The sequence below is a fragment of the Hesperophylax consimilis genome, chromosome 1 (assembly GCF_061612785.1).
Source record: "Hesperophylax consimilis isolate HC1 chromosome 1, BYU_Hcon_1.0, whole genome shotgun sequence".
Taxonomy (NCBI): Eukaryota; Metazoa; Arthropoda; class Insecta; order Trichoptera; family Limnephilidae; genus Hesperophylax; species Hesperophylax consimilis.
The window spans coordinates 33893678-33909708 of record NC_142836.1 but is presented as its reverse complement, the minus strand read 5'-3'; the positions used below and the strand labels follow the sequence as shown (position 1 = coordinate 33909708).

Sequence of the window (16031 nt, the reverse complement as noted above, 5' to 3'; positions counted from 1 at the left end):
ATTTTTTTAAGATAAATTTTAATGGCACTGACATTAAAAATAAGGCTATCTCTGGAATCATAAGGTTGACCATTATATTTGTTACCATTATGCTTTGTCTAGTTTACAATATTTTATTTACACTGCAAGCCTACTCATATGTAAAGCATTAAAATGAATCATCAACATTAAAAAGTGTTTTTTTCAACTTTGAGGATTTAAAAAAAAAAACACAAGTTGCGCCACAATACGAAGTATGTCAAAAAAAATACAAATAAATAGTAGTATATCTGTGTGTAAGGATATAATGGCCAACCTTATGATTCCAGAGATAACCTCATTTTTAATGTCAGTGCAATACATTTTTTTCTTAAAAAAATGATAACTCCTTCATTTGTACACGCAATTGCTTCATACGAAATCTTATAGCATAGTAATGATCAGCAGAATCCATTTCTAGCCAATCTATGAATGGCGATTATCAGCCCACTGTGCGGCGGCACCCAAGCCCGCCTCCAAAATTGCAAGTGGTGATGCTGATTAGTTTATTCGCGTTTCTCTCTTATTGGCGTGACGTTTTTATCCAATGTCTTTTGCAACGCTATACTCACAATTATTATAATGCCTAATATTATAAAAATCACCTCAATAACTTTCTTTCGTATGAAAATTAACTGGGAAGTTTATTTAAAAGACCCACCTATCTAATACAATTTTTAATCTATTCTTGGCAAGAAGAATATACAAATAAAATTGTTAAGCGAGGGGGGGGGGCATTTCTTGAAATCAATTGTCTAGTCGTTGTTTTTTTGTGAGCACTTATTTCTATTTTTAACGAGTCCGAATAAATTGTTTGATAATGTATAATTTTTGACTGTGTATGAATCGACATAATACTAAGTATAATGATATCTGTATAATGTGCTAAATAATATTATTATGCGTTGTGCGTGTATAGACTGCATAGAGTATGTACTTACCTAACTAAAAAAGTGGGTCCCTATAAATTCGTGCCGTTCGTGCGAGCTCCTGAAGAAGTATAATCATAAATCTTTCTTGACAAAAATGATATTAAAAATGATGAGTGACCGACAGCTGCCGACGAAAAAATTAGTCCCCTACCAAGAGGCATAATAAACCAATGCCGACGCAACTCTTCATTTTTTATTTTCATATCTAAATCTATATAAATAAAAATGTTATTGTTCGTTTGTTCCAAATCTTATCTTAATCTTAAATCTCCTAAAGTTCTTCACTGATTGCTTTGACATTTTGACACAATTTTGCATTCGAATACAGTGACAGGTAAAAGGATGTTTTATAAAAAAAACAGTGCCATCTTTTGGACGTAAATGAACAAGCGCTATATTGGTAAGTTTTTAGATTCTCACGGCCAAAAGCATTTTTGTTGTTTGTTTTTGGGGTGTTATGCCGTGTTGCGCTAACTCCTTCTTTAGCCGACGTTTCGGACAGCGTTGCAGTGTCCATCATCAGGGCAGATCAGGGCGGATCTGCCCTGATGATGGACACTGCAACGCTGTCCGAAACGTCGGCTAAAGAAGGAGTAAGCGTAACACGGCATAACACCCCAAAAACAAACAACAAAAAAGCGCTATATTTTCTCTTTCTGCACAGACAGACTGAACCACAAAAACGCGTGTCGGGGTGCAGCTAGTAAATAATAAAGTTGATAATCACGTTTCAGAACTATTCCATTGTATAAATCTGGGGGCTACGCTAAAAGTGCCTATGTCAGTGTTTGGTAATTTGATTTAGGTAACAAGAAGTTGGTAGGTACTCCAAAACGTCCCATTTTTAATGGTATTAATGCCTATGTCAAGCGGTCTAGTTTAATTAAAAAATTTCACAAAGTATGAAAACCGTTAAAATGTACGGAAGATTTTATTTTTATTTTCTGATTCTGATTATCGGACTAAAAATGTGTGATGTTAGTATTTTCATTCATAATTATTGATTTTAAAAATGGTCTAAAACCGCACATTCCGAAACGGTTCCAAATGGCTACAACATCATTATAATATAGAAAACGCTTATTTACGGAAAATTTATTCGTCAACGTAAAAATGCCTTCATTATCGTTATTTTTGTTAATTTTTTCGAGATTCAAAAATAAGTAAAAAATACCCTTATTACTATTGCCTTGTGTTGCAGAAGTCAAAATATTGTTTCTGCGTTTTTCACAAACAATCTTTATTCTTTTTTGTTTTATTTTCCAATGTACATTCTTGTTACATAAATTTTGTTTACTTTGCTTCCGGTTTCGACACAATCGTGTTATTAACTAGCAATCTTAAATCGGTTATGTCGAAACCGGTAGCAAAATAAACAAATGTACATTGGAAAATAAAACTCAATAAAACAAAAATGTCTAGAAATGGTTACATAGTTAATGCCCAAGAAATACAAAAAAAATTTATTCTTATGCGGAAACTTCTCTAGTTCATGCAACCACGTACCTAACATGTTTGTTTCCCAAATAAACTAAAATAAAACGAATCATAAAATTGACACATCAGACACTTCTAGCATTGCCCTAGAAATATAACTCAAATTATATAATATTGACATAGATACTTCTAGCATTCAGTGGCGGATCGTGACTTTTGCGTGTACTAGAGTGTTAATATTAACAAAAATGGCATTATTGATGTTGTTGTATCCGAATAATTTTTTTTTTTCTAAAATTCTTTTTTTTGTATGAAGATTTTCAGGAAATCCGTGCCAAACTGAAATTTCCTGAAAATCGTCAATAATGTCGAATTTTTCAAACTTGGCACCCTATCACTCTCAAAAGTCACGATCCGCCAGTGTAAGCACTGCCCCAGAAATATAACTCACATCTAATATTGACATAAACACTTCCAGCATTGCCCCAGATATATAACTAATATCTAATATTGACATAGACACTTCTAGCATTGCCCCAGAAATATAACTCTTATCTAATATTAAACATCGAATAATCTGATTATTTTTAGATGTAGGTTACCTACACACTTATACCTATCTACAATTGTTCATCTTTGCAAAGCGTGATACCCGAAGAATAGGTACCTGGAAAAAATATTTCATTGAAAAAAATCATCTTTTGTACAACGGCCAATATATCATCACAAGTTAATCACATTGAGGTATATATAGCTCATAAAATTTGGGAAAACTTCATAATTATAGTATTATTTTTTTATTAAACTCATTACAAAAACTCGTTACTCCTTTTTATTCCATTTAGCGACACATTTTCACGCACAAGCATCGTTATTAGTTATTACAGTAATTTAGTAAGACAAGGAAAATATTTCATATAATTAATGGAAGGCAAACGTCTCAGCTTACCTCGACGCGCGTCTATCACGCTTTGCATGAAATCAAATCTTCAAAAGCTCCCAGACCAGACATGTCTTCAAAACAGGAAAAAAACAACACACGCCGGTCCTCCTTATTGTTTTTATCACTTTCTCTGGGAGCACATTATTTTCGGAGGCAATATACAATCTACACACCGTAACGGGGAAGTTGCTAATAATTTATAACCCGAGTCATGGCGTGACCGAAATATGCCGGCATTATGTTTTATGGGTTTATGAGACGACTGCGAACTATGACGCGAATTTTGTGTAGGTAGATACAATACATACTTACTTATTAGGTGCGGTGTCATAACCAGTTGCGGTTCGTGGTCTTTTCAACTTGGGGTTCAGAAATTCAAGAGAAGATATATTTAATCAAAATGTACTTACTGGAGGCGACTTAGACAGTAAGGTATTTGCCGAAACTTTTATAAAAGTAACTAAGGAATATAGCGTCTTATCTAAAAAAGGGTTGAATTTGAAATACGAAAATATAATATAAAATCTGTTCAAAACTAGCAGAATTGCAGATGCAATTAAGCAAACGGTTGGAGAAATGGAGGAACAAGAAAATAAAAATATACACAAATTTACTACAGTCACTACAGAATGTTAAATACCAAAACATAACATAATATATAACATTTAAGGCGATGTCATACGTCATACGTAGTAATGCAAAATCATGTGTTTTTGGTATGAAAATTTGGTCGCCTAGAAATGTTTCAGATGCTTTAGTTAAATACTGCGAGTAGAGTACATCTTGACCTTTAAAATAATCGAGTATTTTTTTATATAATTCTTTTTATAAGCCCAGAAAAAAATAATGTATAGGCCTATGAAACTGCTTTAAAGTTCAAAATCTCCTACTTGCGTACCCATTTTCGGTTATGATTTTATTGTATGGTGTGGCAAATTAAGTTATTTATAAAATGATCGGAAAAAAATTTAATATTTATGCCTGAACATCCACAAAATAAAATAAAAGGCACTTTTTGGCCATGGTGTTAAGCGGGAATTTAAACCTTATCGCCATCTACGTAAGGGTTGTTATTGATAGCGGCCCAATTTAAAATATTACACGACGTAGTGCATCGCCTTAATCTGCATCCTTATTGTGCCCAAAGACCGGCCGGCCGCGCCATCCGTCAATCTCCGGATGTCACGTGGCATCAATCATCATGCTTCGCGGCGCACCAAGATAGTGTTAATTTGGCATAAGTTTGCGATAACAAACTGCGCGGCGCACAGTGGGCTGAAAATCGCCTTTCATAGACATAGAGACTTGAATTTTCAAGGGTATTTTTTTGGCTAGAAATGGATTCTGCTGATCATTACTATGCTATAAAATTTCGTACGAAGCAATTGCGTGTACAAATGAAGGAGTTATAATTTTTTAATGAAAAAATTGTATGGCACTGACATTAAAAATAAGGCTATCTCTGGAATCAAATATTGTAAACCAAACAAAGCATACTCATATGTAAAGCGTTTAAGCATTAAAATGAATCATCAACATTAAAAAGTGTTTTTTTCGACTTTGAGGATTTAAAAAAAAAAACGCAAGTTGCGCCACAAAACGAATATGTCAAAAAATTACAAATAAATAGTAGTATATCTGTGTGTAAGGATAGAATGGCCAACCTTATGATTCCAGAGATAGCCTCATTTTTAATGTCAGTGCCATACAATTATTTCTTTAAAAAATGATTACTCCTTCATCTGTACACGCAATTGCTTCGTACGAAATTTTATAGCATAGTAATGATCAGCAGAATCCATTTCTAGCCAAAAAAAATACCCTTGAAAATTCAAGTCTTTATGCCTATGAAAGGCGATTTTCAGCCCACTGTGCGGCGGCCTGGAGCGGTGCGTCGTACTGCCATGCCGCTCCGAAGTATACGTGTGGCAGAGCCTATTGTTTTGTTAGAGACATCAACATATTTCACAGAAGTGAAGAAAGATAGGATGGACAAAGGGTGAAAAAGAACCTGGTGCGGCGTTTCTAATGTCTACGTTCACTTTTAAATATTAAAAAATTACGATTTTGCTTTTTCATATTGAATTGAATGAAAATATAAATTTGAAGTAGATTTTTCGGTGGGTATTTTCGAAACACCAACATAGGTTATAATTTATATGCATATTATATTATATACTAGCGCAGACACGTGAAAAATCACGGGACGTTATAATTTATTTTAGGATTTGAGAAGCTGAAAATATTTACAGGATTATTCACTGCCTGAAAAAAACAAACAGTGTCAGTTTTAGAAACTATCAGGAATTTACCTTTCGAATGAAAACCGTCAGCAAAAATTACGACATCTGCCAAAAAATTAAACAATAGAAACACAGATTTCAAATGTAAGATTACTAATTAATTTCTTAAAATAAATTATTTTGGTACTAACCTACTTATATGAATATTTATTGAAATATATATGAATATATTTATCTTATATTGCTTATCTGAATTGTTCCCACAATCAGTTCCAATTTTGAAAATGACAATTGAATTCAAAGCAAATCCAAGTTTTAGAGTTCACTGAAAAGGAGATATTAATTAACTAAAAGTGGTATTTTTTAAATAATTTTGCTTCAAATTTTGTCTTTAATTTTCTGGAAAATATAATTTTTTTTAATTATTTGTTTTCAGATTCCCAAAGTTCCCTTTGCATCACAAGCAGGGTGGCCGTAGTGCCCGTGGAGCGCGAGGGGGGCTCGCTGGGGGTCACCCTGCGCGCGGCGGGGGGTGGTGGAGGCTCCGCGGTGGGCTGTGGAGGCCAGGGAGGCACGGGGGGCGCTAGGCCGGGGGCGCTGCTGGTCACTCACGTGAGGCCCAACGGCCCAGCCTACCGCACGCACAGGATCAAACCTGGCGATAGGCTACTCAAAGTTGATAATGTAAGACCTCTCATATTACCTATAACATTATTTTTCCAAAGAAAGAAACTATGTAACACAAACGCAACTTTATCAGGACATACCGAAAGTTTGGGAGGCAGTGGTTTAGTTACCGCCTGAAGAATCGCCTGGGGGCATATATACAAAGCTTATACCATTTCAGTACATGTGTTGTCTATGGACGATTTTGCACAACTTTTGAGCAACTAAAGTTGCTTGCGTGCGCCTGGACTAATTGCACTAATTGAAACCTTTTGTTAAAAGTGTTAAAACATCCAGAAACCTCTTCACAGTGTTCACTGTGTTTAATAGTAACCACTGTTTATCTAACAATTTACAGTTTTTTCCTAGAAACATAAGTTAAAAAACATTTTGATACCATTCTGCAGAACAATTCGTCTCCTTTTAGTATATCTCGTCCATTTTGTCAACTTTACAGGAGTAACAAAAAATTATTGTTTTTTTTAAACTAGCATAAATTTTACATACATACTCTTTGGAACTACTTATTAGTCATCCATAATTAATAAATAAAATAGAAAAATCAAAAATGTTATGGTACAATTTTCGATGATTTATTTTAGACCTTTAAAAGGATGCCAAATGATAAACAACAGCAAAATTAGGTACTTATCTGTAAATCATATTTTATTTTTCCAAAAACTCCGTGACAATTGGAAATTGATCCCCAAACAATAATATAAAAAATCATTTATTTCATCGCCTAGAATTCATGATTCGCACTAAAACAAAAAATTCTGTGAATTTCAGATATCGTTAGCAAATAAGTCACTAGCAGAAGCGTACCAAATCCTGCAGACATGTCCACCAATCACCAACCTCACTGTGGAATATGATATCTCTATAATGGAGTCCGTTAAGTTTGCAACGGGACCTCTCCTCATAGAGATAGAGAGGGGATGCAACGAAGACCTGGGACTAATTCTCACCGACAAGAGCTATAACGAAGAGTGCTTCGGTGCGAGTGCCAATTACCAGAGTGCAGACGGACATCCCGGGACATTTGTGGAGTCCATACTGCCGGCCAGTATCTCAGACAGGTAAATTTGGATTGTATTTATTACATAAGACAGCAAAGTGAATTGTGGCAGGGCTGTCAAAAGATCAAGCTGAAATAAGAAATTAAAATTCGCGACTGGAGAGCAGTAATATCACAATAGAATGTCTTTAAAACCAAATGAAAAGTAGATAGTAAAAAAAAATTGTATAATACATATTTAATATGGTTAAATTATTATTATTATTTCAGGGAGCATGTTGAGTCAAAACAAAGTACAGGTAAACCCTTTTATAGAGCGCGAGCCTGAATGTATCTTGGCACATCGACATTTATATATAAATAGAGGCTACATTCCTTGCAATATCAGTGTAAAATATTGTTCCCATGCGGGAAATAGGAAGGGGGGTGTGACAACTGTCGATGTTGCCCGAATCCTTCCGACCGCGAACAAATTCAACAAACGTGTCAAAGGTGAACGGCGGCCGCGGACCCCACAGCAAATTCTCCACGAGTTTCACATTAATAAGTCAATATACACGACAAATGATTATGGTAAAACCCTACCAACCGATGAAAGGTTATACCATTGCTTTCCCTATATTTTCCAGTACGACTTGTGCAATATCTCAGCGTGTATGTCAGCGTTTTGACGTTATCGCCGGAGACCTGTGCCCGACGAGCGCTTGTAACTGACTGATAACCGAGATATCTCATATCGACAATGATCCTATATGCGTGGCCAATATTTCGAATGTCAAATCTGACTCTATCTGTATACCTTATTGCTCACCGGTGAGCAATAAAGTCACCACCCCCAGTCCCCTCCTACCCTGCAGTACCCCAATATACACCCATAGTTTGTACTTTATATTTTATACATAGGTACAATAAAGATTTTTCAATTTGAATTTGCACCATTAAGGGTTGCGCAACCTTTTTAATACAAATCTTAAATTTGGATATGAGGCCAAAATACCCAACCAAATTGAAAAATTATGTTTTTAATCAAAAGTGTAGCAAAATTCTAGTACGGATATGTGCTACTTTCTTTATTTGTGTTACAAATTATAAAAAATGGGGAATTAAAGAAATCGATTTTTCACAATTTTGAGGCAACTTTGGCAATTATTTGTGAGTTAAAAAATCATCAACAATATAATAATTTGTGTAAAGCTGAATAGTATCTCACCATACAAATTTGAATTTCGTACACCACTATTGAAGTGTTAATCCACAAGTGTAATGTTTTTACCATGTTCATCGTGGTTTTATACCATGTACAAGTTTGATTTAAGATTTTCACGGCCAAAAGTATTTTTGTTATTTGTTTTGGGGTATTATGCCGTGTTGCGCTAACTCCTTTTTTAGCCAACGTTTCGGACAGCATTGCAGTGTCCATCATCAGGGCAGATGTGTTATTTTACTAAATTATTACTTATAAATAACACATCTGCCCTGATGATGGACACTGCAATGCTGTCCGAAACGTTGGCTAAAAAAGGAGTTAGCGCAACACGGCATAATACCCCAAAAACAAATAACAAAAACATGTACAAGTTGGTTTTAATATAATAATATAACCTGTTGCAGGTGTGGAGCGCTTCACCCCGGAGATCAGATCCTGGCGGTAGACGACCTCACTGTGGACAATGCCTCCTACACGCCTGAGGAAGTTATGTGCTACATGGAGAACTGTAGCGGCAAGGGATTCACTCAGCTCCAAATCCTCCCCGTGCACATGCTACTTAAAAATTATAGAATGGGGAAAACTAGAGGTAACCATACGTAATATGTACTAGTAGTTCTGTGAACAGTTGAGTAAACCTCACATTCAAAAAGTATGTTATTTAATAAATAACAACCAAAATTTCCTCTGAAATCATATTATTTGTAAATAGGTGTAAATATTTACCTACTTAATTATAAAAAAATATTATTTTTAAAAATTCAATGATCATACAATTTGTCATTAAAAAAGTCACTATAGACAGTAAATTCTTTTTTCAAACGTTCTTTGGGCAGGTAGGTACCATAATATTGAAAAAATGCAGATAAGAAAGTCCACATAAACACAACGATTTCACATTTAAAAAAAGAATCTTTTCTAAACCATTAAAATGGCCACCATCTTGAAGTGGAAACTGTACAGAGGGACAAAATGCAAAACGGTCGAGTTAAAAAAGAACTTTGCGTGAGTGGTTTATTTATGGACTTCGCTTTGCTCAGTCAATCAATAATGAATGGTTGAAAACTTCTAAATTGATGGCTTCGGTGGTAGAGCGCAAGCTCCTAGGCTTTGGACCCAGCATTCTGGGATGGTCAAATTAAATTAAATATCTCACATCGATTTAAATGATGTATTTAGTAAATTTGCAGCCTAATCCAGAGTGGTATATACTCTGGGTAAACTTGTCAAATTCCGCTGCATGCAAAGGCTCTTTAAAAAAACAACACTTGATTTCAACTTAAATATCTAATTATGACAACTATTTAAGTCGTGGGTTTAAGTAACTATGTACAAAATAGGTTTTTAGGGTATTGGTTTAGGTTATTTTAATAATGTATGCGTATTTCCAAACCCTTAAACTTAACATTGAGAAAAAATTGGAACTTTAAAGCATCTTTTACATTGATGTATGTATTTTACCATCTCCCACGACACAACTAGTTATTTCTTGTAGTAATTAAGTTCAAACCAAGAGCATTTCATTATTTGTATTAAGCTTGCAGCGGAATTCGACAAGTTTATGGATACTCGCGAGTATCGCTGTAGTGAGATTTCACAAAATCTTGGGTGAAATGGCATAATCTATGTTTAGCTACCAAATCTGAATAGTCATTCTTCCTAACCTGCCATTACCATAATTACCGCCTCATAACATTCCCCAAATGAGAATTACTTTCATATTTTCACTGGGTTTAGGCTATTTCAACTCTTGTGCAGTAATCGTACAAATATTTCGGAGTAGATGTAAATGTATCATAAAAAAATATTTCAACAGGAATGCAGCAGCCTGGCAGCCCTGTATCAGGAATGTCCACCTTGAATTCCAGGAAATCTCACAGACAAAACAGACAACTTAGACAAAGTTCTGTACCAAAAACTTTTGAAATGGATCCAGGTACATTTCAAACAACCCATATGAATTTATATTTAATTTCTCTAATTTTCTCTACATATTTAATTTGTTTAAAAATGTTATGTGTTTTTGTAGATTACCTACACAATAATTTTGTCACCGGTGTCGGAGTATGCCGTTCCGAAATCCTGTCCCTTCAATTAGAAATTCCACCAAACCATGACAGTGGAATCACGGTCTGCGAAGACAGAGAATTATTGCTCATTTCGCATATAACCCACCAATCTCCTGCTTACAGGTATGAATACTTTCAATGCAGCGAATCCAACAATATTTATTGCATCAATGTTTCAAACACTACATCTTGTTTTTTTCCAGGAGTGGTTGCCTGCAATTGGGAGACAGAATCATTTGCATTAATTCCCAGCAAAACTTGACGGCTAACGCAGCAAACGATGTACTCCAAAAGCGCAATGACACAAACTGTATTAGATATTTAAATATAAAGGCTGAATTCAGTATGGCAGACTCCGTAGAAGCTTCCAGCGGAGTATTTAATGTTAAATTAGCCAAAAGTGGAGCGGGGTTAGGTGTAACCATCACAGGTAACAACGGGTCTCAACCTCACTCAATTAATTCAGGTTTATATTATGTATTTCTTAATATCTTGTAAAATTCAGGTAATAAACAAAGAGGACCAAATGCAGAAGAACCAATGATAATATCAAATATAAAAGTTGGATCGGTGGCATATCGGAGTGGAACTTTAGCAGTTGGAGATCAACTGATAGCGATCGATTCACAACCTCTCAACAATCTTTCATTGGTACGTTTTCTACTATCACATTCTTAACACACTTCGGCCGGGAAAGGTAGTTCTACCTGTTCGGTCGATTGATGCTTAACGGCGGAATGGTAGTTCTACCTTTTGTGCCGGCCTCATTTCAATGGCAGAAAAGATGGAATTATTCAATGTTTTTTTTATGAATATTATATACCAATTTCTTTGTACAGGTCCCAACCCTATGTACACAATTAACGAATCGTAATGCAAGTCTTCTTTTTATATTTATCTAAATGCATTTCGTTTACATCGGTATTTCAACAAAAGGATAGTATATTATTTGGTATTGTAATAATTCAATTCCTGGAATGAGTTTTTATGACCGTGAAACCCGATTCGAATATCTATCTCCGTTTCGCACTCACTCAACTCCTATGTGCAAGTGAGCGAGAGATGTCGGGCGTATTTAAAGGAAGCAGGAATGGGCAAATACCGATAGGCAGACAGTAATAAACATATTACAAGGTTAATTGAGTTGCATTTCAAATAATATTCGATTTTCGTTTAGTACTTTTATAGCTTGAGTGTGCTGAGTTACTGCGTAGAAATTTTTATAAAAATATTTTAATTAGTTTTGAAGATATAGCGATTTAAAACAAATTAAAGAAATTCACGCGGGACCTTTATTTTCGCCCATAGACAGCGTAGCGCCAGGGTAAATATACCCCCCCGAAATGTGATAATATGACGTAATATTAATTTGTTGTCTCAGAATAAAAATATTAATTAATTTTAATTCCATTTATAGGATGCCGCTTTCAATATTCTTCAAAACTTTCCTGACGACATTATAATGTTAACAGTTCGTAAGATGGATCCTAGAAGTGACTGGAGAGATGTTCGGAACAATCTCATGAAACCCCCAAATTTTGGCTATGGAATGTTAGAATCAGCTTCATCAGTCGGTTCTTCAATAAAATCAGGAAGCACTTATGGCCGAGTGCAGCATAATAATCAACTCGCCAATAGTGATTTAAGTGGAAATAATAACACTGATGACAATATTGAAAGAGAAGCAAATTGTGAAGAATCAGTGTTCGATATAGAATTAGTGAAACAAAATGATGGACCGTTAGGGTTAACCATTGCCGGAAGCGAAGATGCAACTCAACCCATTGTATTGAGTGGATTAGTCAAAGGTAGGATCAACTTTTGTTTTTTGTTATGTATTGGGACACATTTGTATTTTTAAATGTAATCTTGTTGTTTCTTCTCTTCAGGTGGTTTAGCTGAGAAATCGGGTGCATTAAAAATAGGCGACCACATATTGTCAATCAACGGACAAAGCGTTCATCAAAAGCCATTATCAGAAGCAATCAATATGCTTCAAAACTCAAATCATCGAGTTCTGTTGAAGGTTTTAAGAAAAGGACAATGTGAGTACTTTGCGAGTATAATTTTATCTGTACCACTAATAAAAATAATCACCTTTTTCTATATTATATTATTTATTCTTGATTAGATGGAGGCGCTACATCAAAAATAAGTGTGCCTGTGAAAGTAGAGAAAGGCCCTTACAATAGTAATCGAGACTCTAACACTTTTACAAATAATTCGCAGTCCAGTCCGGGCCTGGCTTCTATAGATAGCGCAGTAGAGTCGTGGGACAGCCAACCTCCTGCCTCTAGTGTTACAAGGGACAGTAATATGTCACCAGGTAACTACTTGTTCACGTTTTGTAAGACGTATGACGCAGGTGTAAAGCTTCCTGCTCATTTTAATACTCATAACAATTTTTTGAATATTTCAGGTAAAGATGAAAGCACTGATCTGGCAGACGGTCAATTTAAAGGAAATAATGAAAATAGAATGTCATATTTACCCACTGACGAAAATAAGTTATTAGCGTCTGGCTACAGAATACAAGAACACGCATCTAATGACTCTAACGATCTGCCAATGCCAAATTACAGTTTTACGAATACATTACGCACATTCAAAAATGATAAAAGTCCTTTCTCTTCCGAAAACAGTAGATTCAAGTTGAATGACAATTTCCATCAGAACTACGAAGGAACGAATCAGTTGGCAGCGAATCACAACTATAATAATGGGAATGATACATACTGTGAAGATCCACATATGTTTAATAAACCAGACTCCATTGGGGGGAGTTTCAAAGATCCCAGTCCCTTCAACATGAACCCTCCTCAGTTGAGATCAACATATAAAAGAAATCATGACAATAACTCTGACAGCGGATCAAGTGCGAACAACAGTGCTTTTGGGAACATGGGGGATAACGGGCCACGGAGGAATTACGATGGGCAGAGAACTGTTGGCAACTTCCAACTGCCAACCGCTTACCAACTGCCTGGGACCTCTAACTATGACTCTGACTTTCCTGGTACATAAACATGTTTTACAACTTGTATCACTATTTTCCGAACAAGGTTGTTACAAAAAATGATAATAATTAATTTTATTATTTTAGGTTTCTACAATATGGAAGCATTGACGAGCCAAGGAACCATTCACCACGTTACTCTGTACAAGGATGTAATCTATGATGACTATGGTTTCTCCGTGTCTGATGGACTGTACGAGAGGGGTGTTTACATCAACCGCATAAGAAAAGGGGGACCTGCAGACATTGTGGGACTCCTTAGACCGTTTGATAGGATTTTACAGGTACCTAATTAAAGTTATAAATAATGCAAACAATGGTCGCTTCATAATTTATGGCTGACGAAATAGTGGCAATTTCATATGCGTGTCAAATCCATTTTTGTTTCGAATATCACAACCTATCATATTAAGAGTTACGTTGAATAATGAATATTATTTCTGATTAACAAAGGTCAATGGGACAAGAACTGTGGACTTCGATTGTTGTCTGACAGTGCCCCTCATCGCCTCGGCTGGAGACAGAATCGAATTAGTTTTACAAAGGCTAAAGGTAATACAACTATGTACCACTTCCCGTATCATGAATAATATTTGAATATCAACACTAGAGTGGAAAGTAATGAGTTACTTTTGTTTTCAGGATTCATGGAGCGAAGACAACAATTCCAACAACTTAGAAACAAGTAATGTCATCACAAAGACGATATAAATTATTACGTGTTTTAGTGAATTTTAAATGAGCACTTCGAAATTTCACATGAATTGTGGAAGAGAACTCTTATTACTTTGAAGAAACTAGCAATGTCTACATGTATAAACATTAGAAGAAACCCGTGATAATTATGCATTTAGAATTCCCTGGACAGACAGACCAAGTGATTAATATAGAGGTCATATGACAAGAATGTTCAAAACTGAGAATTTGACAACAATATTTAAAATCGCAAAGTGCAGTAGTTTCAACTTCAACATACCTAATAAATATTGTGGTGTAAAAAAATAATATTATGAAACATGAATGTTGAACTTCGAGAATAGTTTGACTGCAGTGCAACATGTCTATTCCATTATCACAAAGCCTCAATGAAATAATTCTCAAATATGTACCACATTAACAAATAGATATTATTTCATATGAATCAATAAAGAAAGTAGATATTATGTACATAAAATAATACTGATGGGGGAAAGAGATAATGCTGGACGTATTCACTATATATGTAAGTTACAAATTAAATGTCACATACATATAATTATTATTACGTACCTAAATATGCATATAATTCAAAGAATTTATGAAATATGTAATAATATTTACAGATTATGTTAGTTTGCTAACTATGTATAAGGAAAACATGACATATTGGTGCCTGTGGCGGGAATGTATATTACATATTATGAATTAATTACAGCATATACCAAACCAGTTTTAATAAATTAAAGTTTATGTACTATGTACATACTATTATACATAATACGAAGTAATGTTAATCACGATTATTAATGAAACATGTATTTGTAAGGTCGAGAGATATAGCTAGCATTATTAGAGCCTTAAGGTTTGTGTTCCAATGGTTTTTACATTGCAAGATAGGTTGAGAAAAAACGTTTAGTCAGAAAATAATATTTATAAATTTGTAGGTAGGTACTACTGTAAAAACATTATTTTACCCTGTGTTATGGCAATTTTAACAGTCAGTTGATCTAATTAGACTATTATTTCTTCGTTTATGTAATGAAATGAAAGTATAAAAAAAATAATGTAAATTCAGAATTATGTTCATAGTTTTCCATACAAGATACAAATTTGTCCATACCTACATATTAACAGAATATTACAAAGGTTATGACGGTGCATACCAACATGTACTGTCACTAATATGTAACAACATTGTCATATTTATTCATTCTTTCTAGGAATAAAACAAATTTAATTTAATGTGTTTTTTTTTCAATTGATATAATTATATATGTAAGTATTTCCAGTAAAATAGAAATACATACAAGGAAATGGGATGAGAAAAACAAAATTTATGTACCATGGCAACCTTATCACGATATTCCATTCCAATAGAAATTAGTCAAATCTTCTACTTCTTCGTGTGGAGGGGAGTTGGAGGAGATCAAAGTAAGATGCTGAGGTTATCCAGCTGGTTGATGGCATAGGAAGTTATTTCGTTCAGTACAAATGTGTCTCTGGGAAACTAATGAAGGGGGCATGAATGATGTTTTGTTGTTTGAATGTGTCCACATTCATACAATTCAGAATCCTTTAGGCCCTATTTGTGCATTCTATTATACGCACAGCGACTGTGACTATACAGGATGCTGTCTAGCGAGATCCATGTCTTCTCAGGCAGAGCGAATCCTGGCAGTTTTACAATCAATAACAAGGTGTTTGTTTTTAACATCCTAGGTCTGCCACTGAGTTCACCACTACTCTTCGGGAGAGTTTCGTGACTGAAGCAGACTTTCGCCTT

General features: G+C 34.8%; 1 protein-coding gene across 1 annotated transcript in view; it reads left to right on the top strand.

Annotated features, from left to right (window-relative positions):
• Grip (Glutamate receptor interacting protein) overlaps positions 1-15445 on the top strand; it is a 39148-nt gene extending 23703 nt beyond the window's left edge. The window contains exons 3-16 of the mRNA XM_089638050.1: positions 6010-6257; positions 7029-7318; positions 8869-9053; positions 10281-10400; positions 10494-10656; positions 10737-10963; positions 11039-11184; positions 11951-12341; positions 12423-12578; positions 12665-12859; positions 12953-13549; positions 13637-13833; positions 14003-14101; positions 14192-15445. Coding sequence (XP_089494176.1) covers positions 6010-6257; positions 7029-7318; positions 8869-9053; positions 10281-10400; positions 10494-10656; positions 10737-10963; positions 11039-11184; positions 11951-12341; positions 12423-12578; positions 12665-12859; positions 12953-13549; positions 13637-13833; positions 14003-14101; positions 14192-14260 — 3083 coding nt within the window. The 3' untranslated portion in view covers positions 14261-15445. The remainder of the gene's footprint in view (positions 1-6009; positions 6258-7028; positions 7319-8868; positions 9054-10280; positions 10401-10493; positions 10657-10736; positions 10964-11038; positions 11185-11950; positions 12342-12422; positions 12579-12664; positions 12860-12952; positions 13550-13636; positions 13834-14002; positions 14102-14191) is intronic.
• The last annotated feature ends 586 nt before the right edge of the window (positions 15446-16031 follow it).